The sequence below is a fragment of the Pogoniulus pusillus genome, chromosome 22 (assembly GCF_015220805.1).
Source record: "Pogoniulus pusillus isolate bPogPus1 chromosome 22, bPogPus1.pri, whole genome shotgun sequence".
Taxonomy (NCBI): Eukaryota; Metazoa; Chordata; class Aves; order Piciformes; family Lybiidae; genus Pogoniulus; species Pogoniulus pusillus.
Window position 1 is genome coordinate 11,158,053 of NC_087285.1, and position 17,488 is coordinate 11,175,540.

Genomic DNA, 17,488 nt, shown 5'->3' on the forward strand with positions numbered 1-17,488 from the left:
TGATAGCACATTTATCTCCCAAATATAGCATGATCTGCCTATGACAGCCTGGGCTGCTTTCAAAATCCACATTAGAACACTGCTTGGAGTATAGTATCAAGCAGGATTCACTGCTTGCTGTTGAACAGTCACTGGTGTAACACAAGGCTTTCAGGGCAGAACAGGATCCTGTGCGTGGCAATTAGCCCTCCACAGCTTCACAGTCACATCAAACCATTTCAGGAATTTCTGGGACCTGCCTGGTGAGCTGGCTTCAGCAAAGCTGCCTGCAGAGAAGAAAAAGGCTAGACCTCAGGATGCTGCTTCTGTGAACACTCCCGCTGAGCTGATGGAAGGAGAGCTGTGACCCTTCATGCCATCTGCCAGTGCAGTGGCTTGTGACACTCCTGGGCTACCTCTGCCTACTGACCATTGGGGTCTGGCAGCCCAGGGCAGCAGCTAAACATATCTCTAGGTTTGATTAGAGGCACTAAGCTGTGCCTCTGGCATGTGCCAAATGCAGCTGGTGCTGTTGGGGAACACAGCCTTACTGCCCTGGGATTAGCAATCCCATTGACCCCGGGCAAACCTGTCCAGAAGTAGATGCAATTTCCCTGCTTTCCCTTACAGGTAGGTCACCTTGACCATGTTCACCATCCTGCCTTCTTCCAAAGTGCTTGAAAGCACTTGGAGCCAGGCCCCACGCCAGAGCTCAGGCTCCCAGCCAGATGCTCTCCCTCTCTCCCACTCAGAAACATCTCTAGCTGTGCAACCCTGCAACCTCAATCAGGTCTCTTCAGGGCGGGAGGGATGACAGAAGGTACTTTTGTGCTGATTTAAGCACTAACTAAATATAGATGACATGGGAACACTGGAAAGCACAGCTGAACCCATCTGTACTAAGTGAAGAGCAGTCACACAACAGAAACATCTCTAGAGCCCTGGAAACATGCTGCAAACGTGCTCTGTCTTTGCTGGAGCAGGTTTGATGTGCAGCTCACAGGAAGCCTAGTACCAGGAGTGCGATGGTTGCAGCGGCGGGGGGCAATGCAGCTCGGAGGGATGGGGAGCAACTTCCCAAACCAGTCCGGGAAAGAAGGAAAATCGTCTTCCAAGTCCTCTGACCGCAGGATGCACACCCACAATCTCAAGTGTTGCTGACAGCCCCCCCAGTGACATTTCTTTAACGAACGATGCTGCTGCCGTGAGGGTACGCAAGGGCAGGAGCGAGGTTCCACCGGGGACCGCCGCAGCACCGCTGGTTGGTGCCACTCACCGGTGTGGCTGCCCTCGCCAGGCTGGGCAGCACCCGACAGCGGCGGCGGGTTCTGAAACAGCGGAGAGCTCGGCCGAGGTCACGTTTACCGACCCCGGAGCCCTGCCGAGATCCTCACGGAGCGAGTGTTCGCCGTGCTTTGCTCGGAGCCGGCCCTGGTCCTGTCCCTGGCTCCGTCCGAGGCTGGCCCGCCGCAAGCACCAAGCGACCCTCCTGCCAGTGGCATCCTCATCCCCCACGCCGCGCTCGGGTCTCCTCCGCGGGGGTAGCAGCGGCCTGGCTAGCCTGAAGCTACTGGCAAAGGCCGAGCGGCACCGAGCAAGCATCCCTGGCGGGCGGGCTGGCGGAGCCAGCCGTGCCCCGGAGCGGCGAGGAGATTCCCCGAGGGTGCCGCCCAAACCGCTCAGCGCACCCCGAGACGCGCCGGCAGCTCCGCTGGCAGACAGCGCCCCCGCGCGGCAGCCGCCGGGAGTTGCGGCGGGCGGAGCGCGGCGGAGCGAGGAGGGCCGAACGGGGCAGGTGGCGACGGCTGAGCCCGAGGCTGGGCAGCGCCAGCTAGGCACGGGCAGAAGCAGCAGGGACAGGGGCAGGACTCAGGGCGATCTGGGGCTGGACGACCGGCCCTCGGCGTTGCCTGGCGGAACTCGTCCTGCCTGGCAGAACTCCAGCCCCTGGCAGTGCCGGAACGGGTCCGAAAGCCGCGAGTCTCGCCCGGCATCACTATGAGGACAATGCCTACCGACAGCGCTGAGCACAGTCCTGGGGACAGTTCTACCGACGGTCCCTACAGACACGCGTCTCGGTGACAGCGGCACCACGAGCTGGGAGAGCAGGGCTGTCCGTGCCACAGGGCCCGGACACCGCTGGTGTCCCTAACCGGGTCTGTGACCCCCTCTCAGCTGGCACAGCCCCCAGCTCTGCCAGGTACCACCGCACTGGGCATCCCGGAGCTCCCCACCAGATCCACTCAGGGCAAGGTCCATCACCTCTCGGGCTGAGAAGTCCAGAGCCGTGCCAGAGGCTCTCCCTGCCCTCCAGCTGCAGCATATCTACTCCTCACAGCTGGCACTGCATAGGGGCTGGGCAGCATGGGGGAATGATAGGATCACAGAACCATTTGGGTTGTGAAAGACCTTTAAAATCATCTTGTCCAACCCTTCTGTACCAAGGCTGGTGCTAACCCATGGCCCTCAGCACCACGTCTCTACCTCTTTTAAATGCCTCCAGGGATAAGGATTCAACCATCTCCCTGGACAGCCTGTTCCAGTCTCTGACAACCCTTTCGATGAAGAATTTTCCTCTGATGTCCCACCTAAACCTCCCCTGGGGCAACCTGAGGCCATTTCCTCTCATCTCATTCCCTGTTACTTGGGAGAAGAAACCAATCCACACCTAGCTCCAGCCTCCTTTCAGAGAGTTGTAGAAAGCAAGGTCTTCCCTCAGCCTCAGTTTCTACACCCTGTGGGTGAACAGGGATGGAGAGAAACACATGTGACAAAAACAAGACCTTGAGCTCAGGATGATGTGAAACAGTTCTCACACACCGTGCTTCCTTTTGCCCTTATGTCGAGGACTTTGGACAGGAATTTGCCTCTTTTCCCCCAGCAACAATCCATTTGTGCACAGCCACCCAAAATTAACCTCACTGCATGCTATGGAAGGTCCAGACCAGGTGTTTGGGTTCCTGCACATGGCACAGGTTCACAGGTTCTGATAAACACGAGAGCAGAGATTAGAGCAAGGCTGATGGTCCTCATTAAAAAGCAAGGGTTGATGTGGCACTGAGAGAGAAATGAAAGAACAGCTAAAGCAGGAAATGCAATTATTGCAGAAAGCTCAATCTTAACTCAGTGTTCTCCACCACCAGCCTTAAACTAAAGGCCTCTCCTCATGTAATTATAGACTATTAGTTACACCAAACCCTATCTGCATAGTTACACAACCTCATTGTACCTGTAACTCACATCCTCTTCTGTAGCATTAATGCTGCTCCAGATTTAATTGATGTGGGGTTTACTCCAGGGTAATTCAGGACTTCAGTGAAGCTCCCAACTGCTGGTGCCTGATTAACTCAAATCAGAACCATCAGAAAAATAAACTCACTTGTGTTCAGCACAGCAGGGACAAAACTGACGGCCTGATGTTAAGTGCAAGGGTCACAACAAAGCTAAAGTCTCCAAGAAGAACAAACCAAAATTATGCATTTCAGGTTCACTCCGAGGCAAAGATTTGGACTGTGGTTCTTGAGCTCTTCAGCAGCCAGAGTAAGGTTTGCTCTGCAAAGCCTCATGCAGACACTGAGTGCGGCCAGATAAGACAGCCAGCCCCAGCTCACTGGTCTATGGGCATTTAACATCACTGCTGAACATCTCTCTAAATATCAGCAGTGCCCAAGCAGACCTTCCTTCACTGCACTAACTATTCAACTGAGCTACAACAGCCAGAGGTAAAACCTGAACCTGCTTCTTGTGGTCAGCCACACAGGAATCCACTGTCTGCAGCCTATCAAAAGAGAATTGGTTTTATTTTTACAGGCATCACACAAAATATTCCAAGGCCAGAAGCTGAGCCAAGAGATGCCTCTAAGGTAGAGAGGTTAATTTTTAGGTGCCTTTGTCTGAGGCTTTCATGTTAAAGATCCCTAAAAACCTAACCCTCTAACTTCAAGGTGCCTTTGTGATAAGCTTTAAAATCAACTCAAATGTAAGCAATTAAACATCTTGGCCTTTGTGGCACTGGAACCTCCAAAAGTGCCAGTGCAAAGCCTGGGCACAACCTGGAAAATGTGGGAAAAGGGAAAGCTTCTCTTTTTCTAAACCAAAGGGCATCAGAGAAAACAAAAAGTTCCACCAGTGGTACTTAAGCACAGGAATGGCTCCGTGCTTTGGCAGCCTTTCTGAGCCAAGGAATGATGGATAAAAATACTCTGGGGATTATTTTTAAATCCTTTATTGTGAAGGAAAGTCATGTTTTGTCTTCTAAGGACCCTGAATCTTCTGGGTACCAAACTATGCAGGAAAGAATCAGTCTGCTTAAAGACAAGTTTCATTATTAGTGTATTTTCTCACCAAAACAGTGCTTAGGTCAGTTTTGCTAACAGCACCTGTTATCTGAGTGGTGCTCACTGCTTACCCTGCCATAGAAAAAGGTACAAGCCCAGCACTGGGCAGCCTGAGCACTGGGTTTAATAAGCTAAAGGTGAAGGTGCTCCTAAAGCAATGGATTAGCTGATAAACCACGGGTGTACATCTGGCACTGTGCTGGGACCAGGTGGGCTGCCACCAGCCCAATATCGACCCCTAGATTCATGGAACCATGGACTAGATTGGATCCAAAAGCCAGCTAGTCCAACCCTCCTGCAGTGAGCAGGGACATTCTCCAACAGGTCAGGTTGCTTGTCAAGCCTGATCCTCAACTAGCTTTCTGGGCAACCACCAACCTCATGGTAAAGAACTTGTTCCTAACATCCAATCCGTGCCCAGGGATAACTTCAGAAGGCTCTGCCCTCCTCGGGGGACAGTGGGGACCATGGGTTGTCTGTATCTGTGACAGGGTGGAGTAGGGCTGCACCAGGGGATGGTGCCCACCCTCACCACAGTCAGGCTCTGACCTGTGTCTCTGCTCCCAGGCAAGCCAGAGCTTTAGCCAGAGGCATGGCCGAGAGGACAGTGAGTGCTGCCACAATGATAAGTTGATAAACAGTTGAGATTTTGACCAACGAGACTCAGACCCAGATGACAGCCTGTGGTGACTGTACAGCCAGCCCTTGTTTCCAGCCCTGCAGCTGCGAGCCATGACCTTTCTGTGCTCCCCGCACTTCTTGTTCTCCAACACGAGTCACATTTGAGCAGTACTGCCCCTCTCACAGCTGCCTCTGATGGTAGAAGGATGAAACACGACAGGGCTTCGGAGTCCTTCACCACCCTCATCAGCTCTCTCCTCTCGTATCTCACACACGCTGGCCCTACTCCTCGTGTACTGCCTCGCTTCTGGGTACCCTGGCTACAGGAAGTTTTATTTCTCTGTTTTCTATGTCCCAGGCAAACAGAAATCTACCCAAGGTATAGTGTGAAGCTGTTTTGTCCCTCGTGAGAAAACCAGCCAGCATCATATTCCACACCCATGATTACAAACCCTGGGCTTGATCAACTGCTCTTTGTAATGCTCCACTACCAAAACTTTCTACAAGATGCTGATTTACTCATTCTAAATTATTTGCACGAATAAAGAACGTTCAGGACTGAGCTGCAGAGCAATAACAAGCTCCTGGGGGACTCTTCAAAGCAAGAAATATCAAGATTTGCTGGTGCAGAACCACCAGTGAGTGTATTGCTTGTGCCAGTGCTGCTCCAGCCTCCTCACAATTGAGCTCCAAACCTCTGGCCTAAGGTGGCTGGAATTAATAAAATGGTACAAACCCCACAGCATATCTTTCTTTGGGGACTGGCTTGAAAGCAGCAGTGCCTCTTTGGTGTACACCTCCTCAGCTTGCTCTCACTGGACTGCTCAGAGTTTCAGCACTGCAGTATCAAATCTGCATCATCATTTTTCTGTCACAATTAAAAAAAAAAGAGACAGAAAATCTAGACCTGAGCAGCTAATGCACATGTTGGATAAAGTATTTAATATTAAACAAAGATTAATGTTTAAATCACCCCTAACTAACACAGAGAGATCTCACCACTGTCACGATGAACAGCTGCACTCACCAGAGTGATCCAGACCTTGAGCCTAACTCAATGTCAACCAAATCTGAAAAAAAATTGAAGTTACTGAAAATGTATCCAAGGTGTTGGCCTGCCAAATAAATGCAGTTAAAGATCCCCCAAGCACAGTAACAGATTTCAGAGCAGGAAATAACTATTACATATCTAAGCATCACTTAGAGTGCCCCAAAGAATCAATACTTCTACAGAAACAGCCAACGTTTCAAATCCTGCTCATGAAAGTGCACAACCCCCCACATTTCTCTTTAAAGTCTGGAAGAAACACATATGCATGACTACAAGTTTGGCAATTGCATGACCTCAGAGAACTCACTTCCCATCTTTGTGCTTGCTTCCACCTCTGCAGGAAAGGAGATTGTTTTCTTGATTCAAAGGCTTTTCTCTGACGGGTTGCTTAGCTAAGGGTTCAAATGATCTTTGATATCCTGGAGCTGAACATGTTTCAGATATAAAAAAGGTTTGCACTTAAACCCCAGGCACAGTGTGACCAGTACAGGTGTGTTCACTCTGAAGGGGGTTATTTTGCAATCACGTAGTCTTCCCTGCTGAAGCCTCCTCACAATCCTCACAGAACTGAAAGGAGCACACTCATGCTTCTCCCAGGGCACCAGCCCCTCTGTCACTCTGCCCCTTTTCAGCAAATAATGAAGGACTGGAAGCCCACAGGGCAGGCTTTGCATCGGGGGTGTGTTTGGATCGAATTTCAGTGCCCACACCACCTCGAGAAGAAGGCAGACTTAGATAATTGTGCTGCATCTTAAGTAACAGACCAAGAACTGCTTTCCTGCAGCAATGTTCCTCCTCATTCTGACACAGCTCTGCAGAAACAATCAGGGTGCCAAGGGCAAGGTAGTGGGTTCAAGTTCTGTCAAACTGCTCAGCCAAGCTACAGCCTCTGGGGTCAACAGGATACAGTTTGCATCCTATGTGCTGCTAGGCTGACTGAATTCAAACATGCCACGCTGACCCCACATCTGGAGGCCTCACCGAGCTGTGCTGCTAAATCCCAGGCCGTATTTCCACAGGATCTCCAAACACAGATGCTGTACTCATGTTAGGCCACACAGCATGGTTTGGGGAGGACTGGCCTTTCTGGGCAGTGCCAAGTACCACACAAGTGAATGAAGCCAGGGCATCACATGTTCAGCCACCACATCTACCACCTAAGGCACCTCACCTGCACCAGCTCTCTCCAGCTGAACTGTCTCCTCCCCATCACAACCCTGCACCTCCAGAATAACAGTAACAATTCTGGATCATTTCCATGAGCAGTGCCAGTCAAGGGCCACGATTTCCCAGCAAAGCAGAGGCTAACAACAAACGAGTCTGCAAGGAAATAAATGAGAGCTCAGCAACAACCTTCTAAAACCACTTCATAGGCACCACCAGAAGAGGATAAACAAGTGTGCTTGAACTTCAGGTTTATTACAGCTTTGTTCTCTGTTCCAGGATCTTTGCTGACCCAGATCTCTCGCTGACAGCTTTGGGAATTTGAGATGAACAAAGAAAGAATCCTTACAGTGAGATAATGAAAATACATTGAGATTTCAGATCTGGATCTGAATGGAGCCAGGAACAGAAGGGTCTTTGGAGGAACACCTTCAGCATGAAGGGGTGAGTGCAGAGAGTGCTGCAGAGGCACATAGGGACACCTCCGCCAAGCTGGGGCAGGAAAGCAGCCTCTTCTCTCTGACAGGGATAAATTTATCTGCTTAGAACTTCAGAGAACAGGGTGGGGGAAATAGCCCATACTGTCTGCTTGGACTGAAATACAGCAGCCATGTTAATATCATAATGTAGCCTGGGCTGTCATCACCTATTGCCTAGTCCCCTGCCTGCCCCTTCCACTCTCTACCTTGCACCTTGACCAGGGCATTAGGAGCCATGGAGGGGCTCTCCTCATGGTGCTGCTTTTTCTCCAGACACATGATGGGCAGCAACTGAGACTAATCACCTCAAACCCATCCCCAAGCAGATATCTGACAGCTCTGCCACATGGGTAGCAGGACAAGCACTGCTCCTTCCACTGAACCTTGGACGCACACAAAGCTGGGACTCCACACTCCCGCCCATCAAAGTTCACTCAGTGTGGAGCAGGTTTCGTTTATCCCAGGCCCCTGCAAAGCTGGTTTATGAGGGCTGCAGGCAGGCTTTGCTTCACACAGCGGGGCTGCATACGGCCAGTGCTTGACGGGATTTGTTCATTTTAGGGCGGCAGACAAGTCTAAAGCCACCCTTACAAACGACACCAACCTGCAGAACACGCAGCAGAACCACAGCTGAAGTCCTCCTTCCGCGACCCTGCTGCTTGTTTGTTGCAGTCAGAGCAACGCTGACAGCGCTCAGCTCCAGCTCCTTACCCCCCCGTGAACAAACACCCGGTAACATCCGCTGAGCCCCGGGCCCAGGCTCCCCCCGCTCCCCGCCGCGCTCTCCCCGCAGACCGCGCGTACCTTCTGCGTGGCAGCTGGCGGCGAGAGCGGAGAGGGGCGGGCGCAGCAGGTAGGGCAGGGACCGCCAGAAGCACCGCATCTTTCCAACCCGTAGTGAAATCAGCGAGGGAGAGGATGCGAAACCACACAAAGCGAAAAGAAAAGGGAAAAAAACCAATCCCAACCGAACAAACCAAACAAACGATAACCCAACAACAACAAACAAACAGAAACCACCGAAACAACCAACCAACAAAAATCCAGCCGGCAACAACGCGGCCTCGGCTCAGCTCCCCTGCAGCCCTGGCCAGCTACACGGCAGCAGCGAGAGCCAGCCGGAGGCTGCCGGTGCCGCCGCTCCCCATTGCTGCCGACTCCGGCCCGTCCGGCCCCGGGCTGCTGACTAAGCCGCAGGAGCAGGGCCGGGCGGGCGGCCCTGGGGGCAGGCAGTGGCAATTCCGCCGTGCCCCAGCCGCCCCGCCCTGGCAGCTGCCGCGCTCCGCAGCGGTCCCTCGGCTCCGGCCCTGGGAGCGCAGCCGGCGGAGGGGCGGTCACCGGGACAGCCACCGGGAGAGCGGCAGGAGCCAGGCATCATTTCTGCTTTGCAACTCCGCTGCGCGCCCGAGCCCTGAGTCGTTCCCGAGGGATTCCCGAGCCCCCGCGGCCGGAGCAACCCCGAGGACCGCTCCAGCCCCCGCCGCCGGGAGCCCTGTTTGGATCGGGGCAGTGAACCGAGCGGCACCGGAAAGACACCTCCAGCCCCGAGTACGCAAACTACAGCAGAGCATGGGAACGCGCTTTACTGTGCTAGGGATTCTGCCGCGGCGCTGCTGCCAGCTCAGGTCCTGCAGTGCTTTGCAAGTGGAGCGGATCCGGATCAATATTCCCAGTGTTTTTCCAATCATGGTTCAGAGATCTCCTGCAGCTCGGTACATTCCAAACCCTCTATGCCACGGCCTGCCTAGCTGCCACACCAGAACATTCCACAGCATCAGAAGGGCAGGTTAGAAAGAAATGATAAGAGAAACTACTGTTGCTTACAGCCCTGCTATCTCCTGATTAATTACTCCAGGGACAAGTTTGGGGGCTAGGACTATGCCATTAACCTCCTCTACCTGATGCAGAGGCCTTGTGTTGAGCATAGGCTCATTCTCCTGGTCTCAGCATTTGCCTGCAGGCTTCTAATTCTGCTGCTGCTAGCAGATGACAGCACAACTGCATCTGTACCAGAGAGATGCAAAGCACCTGTGCAATGAAGACAGCTTTTAGCTTCACTTGAATATCTTTATTCAAAATATCCTTTCTGGATCTGGAAAAATCAGTTCAGGTCTGGGGTCCAGGCAGTGCAAAGCCATCCTGTTGAAGAGATGATGGCTGAAGACCAAGAACTGCTGTATATCCAAAATCCAACCCACCCAGGAAACAAGAGATGAAATAAAGAGACAGTGTTTTTAAAAGTATTCTCATGGACAATCACTTTGCTTGTTCATGCAGGACTGATGATGGGATTATTTACTGTACTTGCTTGGAAATGCAACCACTGCCTCTGAAGCAAGCACTGCTGGTCAGCTGCACTGGGGAGCTATGCATGTGTTTACCTGAGGAAGTGATAAAATTTCCTCTTGATTCCACAGACCAACACAATCACTTTTTTGTTATTGGTTTCACTCAGTACAGCCTTTAAGTGTCATCTACCAGCCTTTACTCTTCTCTGAGAGTCCAAGTTTAGCCCGAGAAGAAAGCACAGGGCTTTCTTCCTGCCCTGATGCCCCTGGATTCCTCCTGCACTAATACTGAAATGGAAAAATAAAATACATTTTAAAAAACCCTGATAGCCTTCTGTTGATAATTGGTTCTGTTAACAAAACCACAGGGAGTAAGAAGAGGCAGCCTCCCATTTCATTAATCCTCCACTAACAAACAAGCACTCCTGACCAGTTCAAATGATCTGAAGTTTCTCCAGTAAAAGCTCAAAACACTTGTGAGCAATTTTGAATAACAAACAAGCAAAACCACCAGACCCAAAATATACAACAACAAAATCAGTCCAAAAGTCTGTTTTGGCTTTACTTACAATGGTGTTTCCCCTTGAAACAAAGATTTAACACGTGGTTGAATATTCTTCTGAGTTTTGTGGCCAACTATGGTCTCTAGAGGTTACAGACTGAACCTTCCCTCTGCAGAAGCAGCCTAACAGAGAACTGCTGCTGAGGGGGAAGAGGGGGGAGGCCTCTGGGCAGAACCACATCCCTCCTAGAGCAATCAGAGCTGACTCTGTCTGTGTGGGCTGACTCTGTCCTCTCCCCAGTCTTAGAAAACCAGGGTTTGAAAGAAAGCATCTCACAGGAAATACAACAAAAGAGAAGAAACAGACCTAAGAGGCCATCTCAGTTCCTGCATTCATTCTCTCAACAGACACCCAAGGATCTGTGAGTGTTTGCACTTCTAGCAATGCTTTCCCAGGCACTGCTGCACCTATTGGCAAGTCCTTTCCCCAGTATTATCCTCATGTTCCAGACCATTCAGGTGTAGGGCAAGATGCTATTGTCAGCCTCAACACTCTGGTTTCAGGCAGAAAAACACTGACAGGGTTCTGTCAGTTCAACTGACCCTTTCTGGGCAGCCCCCTCATAGGCTACCTTCAGATGCCAGCCTGTCCAAGGTGTGAGCCCAGGTATCACAGTATCACAGTATCATCAGGGTGACACCACTCATGTCCTCTGGAGCTCCAAAACATCACAGACAGTTACATATGAATGTACAAGGTCGCTGAGGGACACAAACCACCCTGTTCCACACAGGAAAAGAGGATTCTGTCACTGCCTGTTTGCCCTCCTTAAAGCACAGGCTGATGGCTCTAAATTTAGATGCCTAAATATATTGGGAGGTTAAGAGAAGAGGGATGTGATAAAGGTTTTGCTTATTCTTGGGGGATAAAGAACATACAGGGACTAAAACATGAAATGGAAAGGGAAAAAATGAATGGGTTAATGGGCGATGCAATAAGAGAAGATGAAAGTGGGAAATGAGAAAATGTAAGAAAATGCCTAGTAAGAAGTAAGAACCAGAACAATCACAGGGAGAATGGAACTAAATGAACAAGCTCAGCTTTAAAGTCAGAAAATTGACTGAAGCTATTTCATCTCAATTGTCCATGGTTTTGCAGCCCACGTGTTGGCTAACTGCTGAACAGATGTGCTTGCAGAGAGAGAAGTGCCCAAGTGCCTGAGGAGCTCAAATCACCCTGAAAGCTGTTGGGTGTGCTCCTAAATTCTCCAGTTGCCTACATCAAACATCCCACCCAGACACGAGTCTGTACACACATCCATACTGCAGCTGAACTTCAGAGAGCAGAAGGAGCATCCAGTTATAGCTGTTATCCAAAACCAGAACTCAACTGTTGCAGTGGGAGAAGCTGTCTTGTAATTCCCTGAAAGGTTCTGTAAATAACAACTGAAAACCAGAAGGAAATCTGTTTCAGAGATATTGGTGTGATTAAGCCATGATGCCTTCAAAGTAATTTCATGGATCAATGGCTAATTTTAGGGGACAGTCTCTTTCCAATGTGTAATGGCTTAATAAAGGCAAAAACCAGTGTAACCAGCAGTTTCCAACCACAGGTGAGCATCCCCTCACACAAGGATCAGGAGAGCTGGGCAGGACAAACAGGTGACTCTGAATCTCAGCCACAAAAGGAAAGCCAGCTTACCTTCTGTCACTCCAATGTCTATAGTTCCCTTCACTTGACTAAAGCACCACAGCACATCCTGCATAAGGTTTCCAAATCCTGCCAGGGAAGCACATGCAGAAAGCAGATAAGACACACTCACACTGGTACAGACCTTGTCCCTTTTCAGGCATACACAGGCACACAAACCGGCACACAGTATCTGCAGCCCCTGCATGAGCATCAGCCTCTGCTCACCTGGTGTCATTCTCCCATGCCAAGCTCAGTGCTATCGCTGCAGGACTGAGTGCGTGGCACCCACGCTATGAATGCCTGTCTGTGCTCCTCGTACCATGGCGAGGCTATTCCGTGGTGGTGCAACTGGAGCCAGCCCCCCCCACCACTGGCAGCAGCACAGAAGAGTCAGCCGGCCTGCAGTCACCGTCTTTGTCACAGCCTCTCCCCATCAGAATACTAATGCCCCCCCAGCACTGCCGGCACTGCTAAGCAGGGCAAGACAGGAAAAGAGAAATACTCTTGCTGCCACAATTTTTTTATCCAGTTTGTGGCCAGCATAACTGTGAGCTGCTTGGCCATGAACCCAAGCAGAACAAAGCTGTTTTCCAGGACGTCTTAACACCACCATCAACATTTGCCTGGAATCAGAAGTGCATGATAGCTGCTTTAAAAGAATCCCAGAGGCATTTCAATCACAAGGCACACAATCAAACTGTATCTCTCTCAGGGGCACTTGCTGCTGCTGCAATACTTTGTGTTAAGCCACTGTGAGAGGAATGAGGATTTTATCCACTGCTTCTGCTCATTTTCTTGACAGCTCAGCAGAATTTCCCTTTCTGTAATGCAACCTCCACTGTAGCACACAAAATCCACTGCCTCAGAGGGCCACTTGATTCCTTTTATCCTGAGACACACTTTATTTCAATGCAGTTTCCAGACGTGAAAGAGAGCAGCATGGTGGATCCACAAGGAGAGGAGATGTCATCTTACCTGAGTTACACACAGGTGACATGGCACAAAAAATGTGCCTTGCAGTTGGCTTGGCCAGGGGGTGTTCTAGGGCACTTGTTACTGCCCTGCAAATGGGAAACAGATAGGACTGGGAGATAATATATAACTGGAGATATCGGTGAGTTAACTGGACTACCTTACAGCCTACCCAAAAGGTCTTTGTGAGTCTGATTTATTTAAATCATAAGTTTTGGGTATGTAAACAGGTCAACATATGTAATCTGTATTAAAAGTAATGCAATTGACTTAATACATAACAGATGCTAAGCCCAGATCAAGTTTTATTGGCTGATTCAAACCAAATCCAGGGGGAAATGATGAGTTATAAGAGTATGAAAATATCTGGACTTGGAGGGTGTGAGACAGTTTGGTAAGATTACGAAAGAATATTGAGTTTAGCAAGATATGTAGCTTCAGAGTTCCAAATAACAGGAAGGTGCAAAAAAAATAATAATGACATCTACAACAACAGGTCTTAACATTATTGCATAAACTGGAATGTCTCCAAAATTCTGCCAGACTATTTCAAAAGCAAAGACAGAAGTTGGTGGTTGAGTTGAGTGGTATCACTATGCCCTTTCCAGAAAGCTTTTCTCTGTTACTATCTAATTCCACTCAGAATTGCTCCTCAAAGGAGGAAGGATTTGTAACTTGAAATTCTCCCTCCTAATCTGGGAGCTTGACGACACCTAGCCAGTTTCTGCAAGAAGGGGTTCTCGCGTTGGCTGCTCACAGAGTAGCCGTGGGCAGGAGGATGGACAGACAGCACGACACCCCGTGGGGGTTTCCTCCCTGGCTGCCTGCCCAGCTCCATTCAGCATTGTTTGCAGCTCTCCTCTAAGAGAAGCTTGTCCATTTCACAGCAGGAGGGTTTTGCTGTTGTTGCTTAGTTGTTTTGGTTTTCATGAAAGGAGAAAAAAAAATGAGGATTTAGAGGAATTATTTATAACTCTCGAGTTTTTCAAGAGCTCTGGAAAGTGGCGTCTTTAGCATTGTATTGGCTGGGCTGCTGGGAGATCAACAGGGCTTCTGTCCACTCACTGAATGCTGCAGAGCAGCTGCTAACACAAACTCCTCAGGCACAGCCTCCAATCCGAGGACAAAGACAGCATCTAGCACAGTGCTGCCTGGGGTTAGTAAGCCTTGTTTTGATAGATTTCTACCAATAAAAGCGCTCCCGATGATTTACAGCAGCACCTCTCCTGGTGTGACACCTGGCCCCAGAGCTCCAGCCCTACAGCCCGGGAGCTCTCGTCTGCGATGTGCCGGTTGGAGACGAGTGTGTTAGAGGAGTGGGAAGAGGAAGGCTCTTTTTGCTGCCCAGCCCACCCACTGACACCTCTTGAGGCAGTTAACCAGAGCGACTTCCCGCGGGGCTCTGCTCTTCTCTGTGGACGGAGCCCATAAGCTGTGAGTCACTAACGCGCAGCTCCTTGGAGCAGAGCTGCTGCTCGCTGTGCGCTTGTGCACAGAGCTCTTCACAGACTAGTCCTTTCTGCAGAAACTCGCTGAAAACTTTTGTTGCCATACTATGATTTCCTCCTAGTTGTTTTTTATGATGTGTCTGGAAGTGTCTTTAAAAACTCGACACAATCTGCATTGCCAGCAAGCTCGCTACCATCTCTTCACCAGCAGCACCGTTATAGAGGCAACCCGGAGCTTCAGCTAAGCCCAGCATCGATACAGACAAGTTCCATCGATACAGAGCATGTCCTCCCTCTGGAGAAGCTTCAGCCCGCAATTCTGTGCTGCCTGGAATTCGAGTGACCTCTAGCTGGAGAGCCCCGCACCTCGCCGCTGCAGCCCTGGGAAGCCAGGAACTGGAGTTTTCCAGGCTTTAGAAGTTTTCTGGTGCTTAGCTTTTAACTGACGTCGTTGTCTTTTGCTTTCTTCTTTTCCTTTTAAAGCCCAGACCCAGAACAGACAGAAATTCCCCATACCAAGTTCCTCTTGGCTGTGGGAGGAGTTTAGACGTTGTACCTCCCAGGGATGGATCATTTTGATTCTTGAGCAATTATATCTGTCAAACGTAAACTAAGGTACCCCTCTGAACCTTAATAGGGCTCTTTATTGTTTAATTTATCCATCTCTGCCTAGAGCTTTGCAAAGTCTTTTATTCAAGGCAGTGTATGGTATTGGGCACTGTTTCACATGATCTGCTGAAGACAACGATCTTTTTGTTCACTGTCACACTTGAAGTTTTGTCCTCAGAGAAGGAGTCTCCTCTCTTGATTTTTCACAAGCAAATCTCATCTCTCGTGACTTTTAAGGCCCCTTCAGAGGAATAATATCATTTTTCCTTCCTCTGAGAGGTTTTGCAGTCTGTCTTTTAATAGACAGGAGTTTGATCCTCAGCTGGAATAACTGAGTCCTCACTTCCAATATGGGTTAGATGGGTCAACCAACACAAGGGACAAACTCAGACATCCAGTAAAACCTCACTCGTCACCTGTGGGAGAGGCAGTGCTGCTGGAAGGCAACCCTGAGGGTCTGTACCCTCATAGAATCATAGAATTAACCAGGTTGGAAGAAACCTCCAAGATCATCCAGTCCAACCTATCACTCAGCCCTATCCAATCGACTAGACCATGGCACTGAGTGCCTCATCCAGTCTTCTCTTGAACACCTCCCAGGGCAGTGAGGGGAAAAGACTCTGGAGCTGCTGCTGCTGCTTGGGATTTAAGGAACAAGAGCCATCAGCTCCCACTCATGATGGCAACACAAACAGAGCCCACTTGCATGGTGATATTTGGTGCAGGTGTCTGCTCACCATAGTAGCCCTGTCAAGGCAAGGATGGGTCTGCAGGAACACTCTGTGTCCCATGACAGTGCTGCTGTCCTTGGATGCAGACCCATGCCCCAGCACTGAGCCAGGACAGGCAGCTGCGGGGGTCTGGTGGGCTGAGAGCACTGAGGAAAATAAATGAAGTAGATTAAAATATCCAATGTACCAGTTGTGAGATTAAACACATGGATTGATACCTGTGCTACTGAACAGGCATCCAGCTGCAAAGAATCCCATATATCCCTGGCTGGGTGAGGGCTTTGGGCATTTAGGTGAGAGTGAGCCCTCTTTGACCACAGAGTTGCCAACAGTGCTTATTGAAATCCTACACGTGGAAGACATACCATGACATTAAAGTTCACCAGGGCTGAGTATAAGTTCACTTCTTCTGGAGCTTAAGAGTTCCAGGAAAGAGGTGCTGTAAGCATGGCTAAACTTCTCTGGTCTAGGAAGCCACTGATAAAAATCGGTTTGGAACTCAAAACTAAAACACAGTTGGATGAGCAGTTTAACTTGTAAAGAAATACAAGGGAATAAAACATTTTTGTTGTTTTAGTTCAGTGACAGCAGTCAGGTGCTTGGCTCCTCTGGCTGTTGCAGAGCCGGGGCGGGGGGGGAGGGGTTGTCCTGTGCACAAAGCCGGGGTGGGACGTGGGTTTCAGTATGAGTAGAAGTGTAGAAGGTGTTGGATTTGTCACCTCAGACTCTGGCAGGAAAAGGGTCAGCCTTGCGTCTTCTCCATTAGAAGGCACCAGAGATCTACCGTGGTGCTCTCTGGCAGCAGCTGGGAAGGCTGGAGGTGGCTGTTTGGCATGGTAGGGACCCTGGTGAGCCCACTCCTCTGCCCCAGGCTCTTGTCCCACACGCTTCTGTGCAGGCAGCCCCCACCACTGTCTCTTCCACACAGATCGCTCTGCTACTCTTAGGAACCACGCTGCTTCCCAGCCCCAAAATGTCACCGCAGCATACCTGCAACCGTTCCCCTGAGGTGTCCTTGGGTGGTGGGGATCTCCTCCAAGTAATAGACAAATGTGGCTAGAATTGGGACTGAGTTCTTCCAGAGCAGGGTGACACCTTGTGCTGAGAGAAGGTGCACCTGAAGGGGAGGAGGGAAAGAGAGAGAGAGAGAGAGAGAGAGTTTGGAGCCTCATCTTTCCCTTATCAAAAGTAATAAAAAGGAATTGAAAAGCAGGAGCAAACCAGAGCCTGACCCACAGCAATGGGCACAGCTTGGGGACACATCTCCAATGGTAGAAAGGCTCTCTACTCGAGGAACAAGTGATAGGACAAGATAAAAGTGGCCTCAGATTGGCCCTGGGGAGGTTTAAGTAGGACATTATGGACAATTTCTTCCTCGAAAGGGCTGTTAAGCCCTGGCCCAGGCTGCCCAAGGCAGTGATGAAGTCCCCGTTTCTGGAGGGGTTTCAGAGCCGTGGAGATGTGAGGTTGGTATAGTGGTTACCTGGCAGTGCTAGGAGAATGGTTGCAGTTAATCATCTTGGAGGTGTTTCTCAGCTCAGACGATGCCCGGTGGGACAGGGTCAGCCTTGCCCTGCCGCAGGAGCTCTCCCAGCGCTGCCCCGAGGAGGGGCC

The 17,488-nt window shown here is 50.3% G+C and overlaps 1 protein-coding gene across 2 annotated transcripts in view; it reads right to left on the reverse strand.

Annotated features, from left to right (window-relative positions):
* Positions 1–12,428, reverse strand: part of PPP2R2B (protein phosphatase 2 regulatory subunit Bbeta) — an 80,410-nt gene extending 67,982 nt beyond the window's left edge. The window contains exons 1-2 of one of the 2 annotated variants that reach the window (XM_064161705.1): positions 12,340–12,428; positions 12,124–12,201 (exon numbers count right to left, since the gene is read on the reverse strand). In XM_064161705.1, the coding sequence (XP_064017775.1) occupies positions 12,124–12,201; positions 12,340–12,349 (88 nt within the window). In that variant the 5' untranslated portion in view covers positions 12,350–12,428. The other variant, XM_064161704.1, reaches the window with a different exon arrangement.
* Positions 12,429–17,488: the final 5,060 nt, after the last annotated feature.